This window comes from Nicotiana attenuata, unplaced genomic scaffold (genome assembly GCF_001879085.1).
Source record: "Nicotiana attenuata strain UT unplaced genomic scaffold, NIATTr2, whole genome shotgun sequence".
NCBI lineage: Eukaryota > Viridiplantae > Streptophyta > Magnoliopsida > Solanales > Solanaceae > Nicotiana > Nicotiana attenuata.
In genome coordinates, this window is record NW_017672707.1 from 30,769 (window position 1) to 38,858 (window position 8,090).

The window sequence follows — 8,090 nt, forward strand, 5'->3', positions numbered from 1 at the left end:
TTGTCTACTTTTCTTTTGCTTGTCATGGGTGCTAACACTTCTTCCATTGACTCAAACTCCACTAATGGCCCAAACCATCCACCATTAAAAACTAAGCTTGAAGATATACCAGAAGCTTGCGTTGCTCTTATTCTCTCTTATTTGGATCCACCACAAATCTGCAAATTGGCCCGTCTTAATCGGACCTTTTCGGCCGCTTCTTCTGCGGATTTTATTTGGGATTCCAAATTGCCCTCCAATTACCGGTATATTCTGGAAGAATTACTGGCCATGAGTGTTGCAGGCATGGCCAAAAAAGACATTTTTGCAAAGCTTTCCCAGCCCAATGCTTTTGATTCTGGCACAAAGGTATTTTTTTAACATTGTTTTCATTTTGCTTATGAAGAGGAGTATATACTCGAGCAATGGTAAATGTGTCTTCATGTGACATATATACCAGGGCTGTGCATAATTTAGTAAATACCGAATTACCGTACCGAAATCGAAAATTTTGGTATTTGGTATACGGTATTTTGGTATTTGGTATGGTATTTGGTTTAAGTTTTAAAAAAAATTGGTATTAGGTATGGTATTTGCTATTTTAAATTAAAATACCGAAATACCGATACCGTACCGAAATATATATTATATTACACAAAATATATATTATCAATTATAACATGAATATAAAAAATCTAAAATTTTACTTTCCTTTATTCTCTAAGTTCATCAATTAACTCTAAACAAGTAACAAGACATTTCTAACGATCAAATATTCTTTTATGTATAATTTTCTCTATTTGGGTCGATATTTGCTGGTTTTGGACAAATTTTTGTCAACAAACATTTCAGTTTTGTATTTTTGAGTAACTTAATTAAGAATATTAGAGTCTATGGCTCTATGCACTAGTTAGTATTCAAACCGAATAAACCGAAGTTACCGAACCGAATAAACCGAAACCGAAAGGAGAAAAACAGAACGATACCGAATTTAATTAGGTACGGTATTGGTATAGGATTTTAAGAAACCGAATACCGAAAATACCGAACCGAAATATTTAAATACCGTACCATACTAACCGACGAACACCCCTAGGCTAAAGAGGCCGAGCGAAATTGTCGACGATATCTGTCGGAAACTTTACCAACAAAAGATTACTTAATTTTACCCACTATGGCTAGCGTATATTTTAATTACTTTAATGTGTTAAGAAGAAATTTGTGACAATTATCTAATATTTTAATTTGGTTAATTTTACTGGTGGTCATCTAACTATGTGTTTATTTCACAAAAATCACTATTTTATTTTTTATCACTTAGAAGTCACTCAACTTCATCTTTTACATTTAAAAGTCATTCTAGCTCAAAACTACGAAATATTCTACAAAAAAATTGACATGGCATTAAATGTAATTAAAAAATCTGAAATAATGCTCGTCAGCTTAAATAACCATACCCATTTTAGTCTCATTTCCCCCTCAACTCAGCTTGACCCTAACCCAAATAGGTTAAGATAAAAAATCACGTAATAAAATACACTATGTGGTTACTCTTTGAATTAGGTATTTTAATCTAATAATTAGGCTTTCTAAATTTCTTTTTGGGTCTTGGTCGTACCAATGAAATATTATACCGTGTCTTTCTTTTGTCCAAACTATTAATGCTATAGGTTGCCTATGATTGTGTTACGACCCCAACCCCGGTCGTGATGGCGCCCACAACACCCGAATACCGGTAGAAAACCTCTTATCAACTAAGGTCTTATTCCAACACTTTCATATACTGCCAACGATAAATGAAACACGCAATAAACCGTAACCATTTCTCAGATCAACCATTCATGAAGCCACTTCCCTTTTGACTAATACCACAGCAGATTCCGAACCGAACCTCGATATTATCCTTCCAACAAGCTGAAATCAAATCCGTTCGTATTCATTAGTGACCCCAACGATCACCTCGAATCCAACACACCACTATGGTGATATGACACCTCAATACAGGCCTAAGCCACAACTTGCATAATATACGATCCAATAAGAAACGGTCTGAACATACTCAAATCATGAAAAATGACTCAAACGAAAGAGCTATACCTCAAGCTCATCAGTACCATCACAACACAAGGCTGAGACCCCGTCTCACATCACAGAAATAGAACACCTGAATCTACCCCGAAAGGTCATATCTCCACGTGGCCTTGCTACAATGCGCGATTCTATCCAAACACTGTTACACATGAAACACCTGAAGTCACTATGCTCAAAATCAACAGCCACGCACAATTTGATGTCTGGAACCAAAGCAATTCATTACACCCATGGTGAAACAAATAACATACGCCACGCAACACGATAGGTCATAACCAATTCTCCATTTACCGAGCAACACCCAATTACTCTTCCCGCTCGACTTTCACTATGAATCCCCAATAGAACCGCACCACATGTGCCCATAACCAACAAATCATAACGTCTCACAACATCGAAAAGCAACTCATAGCTCTCCTCAGATCACTAACAAGCTCAATAACGATCGAATCAACCTATCCCTCAACAATACAATTCGGGGCCAACCAAGCCAACTCAAGCTAAACACGTATCCACATCGGCCTACCAACGAACTCATTACCAAGAAAGCCTGAAGCTGCTCCTTCCACTACTATAACTCCTGCCGGAGCCGTACGATACGGTGCCCGGCACCAAATCAATATTGAAATCCACAACCTCGCCCGGCGACATGCCCGACCACAAGAAACGCATCCTAAAAGTCGCTTAACACCGGAACAGAACCAATGGTAGGAACCTCTGCACTGACATCCATCACGAAGGCCCAATTAAGAAAAGCAATCCTTCCCAGCCGTCCGCTGGGTCTTTGAAATATAAACCACTCTGCAAGAACATAATCCAATGCACCTCGCCACTCAACCCGTGGCATTTCCGGCATAGCCCGTAGCGCAATAGTTCAGCATCACCTAACACTAAGACAACCAGTCTGAATTTCAACATCACATCCAAAATCTAACATACCAGCAAATAAAGATCCACTCGAGCCTCCAAATCCCGATTGCCGCTAAATGGTGCCGAATACACACGATCCATAACCACGACATAGCCTGTACATGAGAACTCCCAGTCTCCAACTCCATATAGCACACGAATNATCAAAATTTTTAGCATTTGGTATACGGTATTTGGTATTTGGTATGGTATTTGGTTTAAGTTTTAAAAAAATTGGTATTAGGTATGGTATTTGCTATTTTAAATTAAAATACCGAAATACCGATACCGTACCGAAATATATATTATATTACACAAAACATATATTATCAATTATAACATGAATATAAAAAATCTAAAATTTTACTTTCCTTTATTCTCTAAGTTCATCAATTAACTCTAAACAAGTAACAAGACATTTCTAACGATCAAATATTCTTTTACGTATAATTTTCTCTATTTGGGTCGATATTTGCTAGTTTTGGACAAATTTTTTGTCAACAAACATTTTCAGTTTTGTATTTTTGAGTAATTTAATTAAGAATATTAGAGTCTATGGCTCTATGCACTAGTTAGTATTCAAACCGAATAAACCGAAGTTACCGAACCGAATAAACCGAAACCGAAAGGAGAAAAACCGAACCATACCGAATATAATTAGGTACGGTATTGGTATAGGATTTTAAGAAACCGAATACCGAAAATACCGAACCAAATATCTAAATACCGTACCATACCGACCGACGAACACCCCTAATATATACTATGTTTCGCAGACTCTTCAAAATATTGTCGCACCCGTGTCAGATCCTTCAATACACCACTTTTGGAGGATCTGACACACACAGGGGCGGTTGCACCGTACAACTACCGGGATCAATTGAACCCTGTACTTTCGATGCGGAGTTTAAATTTATGTGTAAAAAAATTACTAAAATTAAAATAAATAGTAGATATGAACTCAAAAATTTAAATATGAACTCATAGAAGTAAAATCCTAAATTCGCCTCTGGACACGCACTCAGAGACATTTCCGGAGAGTCCGTGCAACATAGCCTATAGGTCACATGTTCAAGCTGGGGAAGCAACCACTAATGTTTGCATTAGGGAAGACTGTTTACATTCGTACTCTTTGATGTGCGGCCCTTCTTAGGACCCTACACGAATAAGGGATGCTTTGTGCATCGAGTTATCTTTTTCATTTGCTTATGAATTTTTATTAAAGTAAAGAAATGTTAAATATTTAAGTTGATTTTTCTTTTTTTGGGGTAATTCAGGAGGTATGGATTGATCAAAATAATGGAGGGGTTTGTGTGGCAGTTTCAGCTAAAGGAATGAGGATTACCGGAATTGATGATCGGAGATATTGGAATCATATTCCGACAGACGAATCAAGGTATGTTAATTTACCTGTTATTTTATGTACTGTCTGAAATTGCTCAATTTTTTCTTTCCATTACACTTTAATCAATTTATATTCTTGGGCTAGTAAATATTCCCCTCGTCCCAATTTATATAGCAGTGTTCGTATTTTGAGAGTCAAATGAGTTTTTATTTGATCGTAATTTTTTATGTCTTTTAAATATTTTGAATTATTATTTATTGTGACTTAGGGTGCTTTTTATTTAATTTTTAAATATGTAAATTTTATTTTAAAAAACATAAAAATTTCATGTCCGAATTTATAGTTAAAATTAACTCGTGTGACTCTCAAAATCCGCAAACCGCCACGCAAATTGGGACGAAGGGGTATCTTATATTTACTCTTGCCTTTAAGGAAGCTCCAAGACAAACTGAGTGGACCCCAGTTCTCCAAATTCTTTGACAAATAAGTTTGAAATTTGCCTCACTGCTTTTGAATATGATCTAAATTAAACCTTAACTTCGGGCATCATTAGGTGTCAAATACAAAAAAATAAAAATAAAAAAAAAATGAGTTTTTTTCCTAACAGTAGGTCATAACAGTTATTGTATGAGGTCTACCCAATGCTAGATGCAGAGGCGCATAATAGATCGATATGAATATCATGAGCTGTCCCGTAATAAAACCAGTTGTTGCTGATATCTTCTTCTCGGTTCCTTCTTCCATAACCAGAGCTCGGAGAAGGAAGAGATAAGAGGGCCCTATGGAGAATGTGGTCAGAAATCCATAATAGAGTCTGACCACAACGACCGAATTGATTATCTTCATGCATAAGGATACTAGATTACCTAGTAGAAAAGATTGAAAAATCATCACAAACCTCCCTTATTCCTTTTCTATTGCAATTTCTGGATTATTATATGATGATTTTTGAACTTTCCATATATAGAAGTTGCTCAATTTCGGATAGTATACAAACAGACTTAACCACCTTTTATTCCTTTATAAAGTTAATTGGAACTAATTTCAGGTACTTATTTTTCTTATTCTTCATATAGATTCGGAACTTTCGCTTATCTTCAACAAATCTGGTGGGTTGAAGTTGATGGAGAATTAGAGTTCCAATTCCCTGCAGGAACATATAGTGTATTTTTTAGACTTCAGCTTGGCAAAGTTACCAAGAGGTTGGGACGTCGAGTCATCACTAACACTGAACAAGTTCACGGTTGGGATTTAAAGCCCGTGCAGTTCCAATTAACGACGTCTGATGGTCAATGTGCCATGTCTAAATGTTATCTAGACAATGTAGGAACTTGGGTGCATCACCATGTGGGAGATTTTGTTGTTAAGGATTCCGCGGCCATGACAAAGTTAAAGTTTTCTTTGATGCAGATTGATTGTACACATACCAAAGGTGGTTTGTGTGTAGATTCTGTGTTAATATGCCCGATTAGTTTAGCAAAAGAGTCGAGATCTTCCTAATGGTTTCATAATGGATATAAGATCAAATTGCCCCCAGGGCTATGGTCTAGTGGTAAGAGCGCAACGCGTGATGAGTGAGTTAGGAGAATGTCATGGGTTCAAAACCTATCGCAAACAAAAGCTTGGTATTTAAGTGGAGAAAGGTAAAAGGATGGTTCACTATCCATCGAGTTTTGAACCGTCCGCCAATTAACGACGTTTGATGGTCGATGTGCCATGTCGAAATGTTATCTAGACAATCTAGGAACTTGGGTTCATCACCATGTGGGAGATTTTGTGGTTAAGGATTCGCGGCCATGACAAAGTTAAAATTTTCTGTGATGCAGATTGATTGTACACACACAAAAGCGTAGATTCTGTGTTAATATGCCCGATAAGTTTAGCAAAAGAGTTGAGATCTTCCTGATGGTTTCATAACAGACATATGATCTTTTGCGCCCAAGGCTTTGGTCTAGTGGTAAGAGTGATGAGTGAGTTAGGTACATGTCAACTGTTCAAAACCCGTCGTAGACAAAACCTGATATTTAAGTGGAGAATGATAGAAAGATAGATCGATTATTCACCAAGTTTTGAACCGTGCGTGTATAGTTTGTTTTTGCTGGTTCCTTCTTTTTATACCCTTTTCGTTCTGCCTCACTGAAGCTCTCTTTATTTGTCCTTCTAGTAGTTCCTATTTGGAGTCTGGAGCTTCAGATTTTGTCCTGTACATAAATCTAATAGAAACTTTCGTAGTTGATTTTGGTTAGAAATTAAATTTTTCCGTGGTGTATTTTCACCAGCTTTTTAGCTCCATTTTTAATTTGGTCATAGATTGATTTTTTTGGTTAGAAATTGAATTATTCCAACTGCACATGATATCATATAAAAAAAATTGAAGTTTAATTAAGTCTTATCCAGCATAAAAAGTAGTATATACTTTAATAAACTGAATCAAGTGGTTAAAAATTAACTGCAGTTAAATGTTTACATCATCATTAGTAATCCAGAAAGAGTGGTATATAGTAAACTAAGGCTGTTTGGTGGGCCGGTCTGGGACCGGGACCGGACCGGGCCCGCGGTTCTAACGGGCTAAACGGTCCCGGCGGGCCGGTCCTGGTGGGCCGGTCCCTGAATGGGTAGGAAGCCCGTGACGGGCCGGTCTCGTACACGAGGCCCACGAGACCGGGACCGCTAAGCCCGGGACCGGCAGGCGGTCCTGGGCCGGTTCAACCGGGCCTAACGGTCCTAACGGGCTCCAACGGCTATTTTTTAAAAAAAAAAATTTTTTTTTTTAAAAAATAGCCAACGGTCAGATTTTAAAATCTAGCCGTTGGCCTTTAATTTTCAACCGTTTGGAACTTTAAAAAATAGCCATTTGGCCCCCAAACTTTATTTTAACCCCAAACTTTATATAATTACACTTTTCCCCAATTCTCAACTATAAATACCCCCTCATTCTTTCATTTTTACTCACCAATTCATCAATCTATCTCAATCTCTCTCAATCTATATCTAATTTCTCTTCTATAATTGCTTATTTTATTATTGCAATTTCGTGAACAATTAAATGAAGAAGTTATGAATGCTCTTTATCCTAATCAAACTATCTTAGAAAATGATGAGGAAAATGAGGATGTAGATGAAACCCAACCGGATTTAGATGATTCACCTACTAGTCCTGTTAATAACCCAACTGATGCCCCGCCCGACCCACCTGTAGAAACCCCTACTTTTAATAGACAACCTTCTAAACGCCTAGAAACATCATTAGTTTGGAATTTTTTTACTCAAGTAAGAGAACAAAATAAGGCTAGGTGTAAAACTTGTGGGAAATTGCTGGCGCATAAATATACTGGAGACCGTAGCGGTACGGGTAGTTTGGCTAGGCACATACAAACACACCCTAGAGATAAAGTTAAATATTTACAAATGAAAGCGCAGCAAGAGGGGACAAGTGTAGATACTGCGATTAACCCTAGTACAGGTTCAAATCTAGTTCAACCAGGAATTAACACTGTGACCGGTGGTATTTTATATTACGATCCTAATAAAGATCGTGAAGAATTAGCAAAGATGGTTACTGTTATGTGCTTACCATATACTTTTCCTTCTAACCCTAATTTTGTGCATTATATTAGAAAAGTTTTTAATCATACTTATAAAGGTTGGCCTCGCGCAACAGTTAAGAGCGATATTTATAAATATAAACATGAATATGAACAATATTTGCGGTATTTATTTACTCATATAACTAATCGGATTTCTATTACTACTGATATTGGTAGAA

General features: G+C 37.0%; 1 protein-coding gene across 1 annotated transcript; it reads left to right on the forward strand.

The window, feature by feature from the left end:
• LOC109214207 (F-box protein PP2-A13-like) lies at window positions 1-6,573 on the forward strand. Its single transcript, XM_019378105.1, has 3 exons — window positions 1-348; window positions 4,257-4,375; window positions 5,401-6,573. Exons 1-3 carry the CDS (start codon window positions 25-27, stop codon window positions 5,822-5,824), a joined length of 867 nt encoding a protein of 288 aa, XP_019233650.1. The 5' UTR covers window positions 1-24; the 3' UTR covers window positions 5,825-6,573.
• Window positions 6,574-8,090: the final 1,517 nt, after the last annotated feature.

Excerpts from the sequence above, each read along its gene's own strand:
- LOC109214207 (XM_019378105.1), top strand. The coding sequence starts at position 25 with ATGGGTGCTAACACTTCTTCCATTGACTCAAACTCCACTAATGGCCCA. Across the intron at positions 349-4,256 it reads CTTTTGATTCTGGCACAAAG|GAGGTATGGATTGATCAAAA; the intron begins GTATTTTTTTAA and ends GGGGTAATTCAG. Across the intron at positions 4,376-5,400 it reads ATTCCGACAGACGAATCAAG|ATTCGGAACTTTCGCTTATC; the intron begins GTATGTTAATTT and ends TTCTTCATATAG.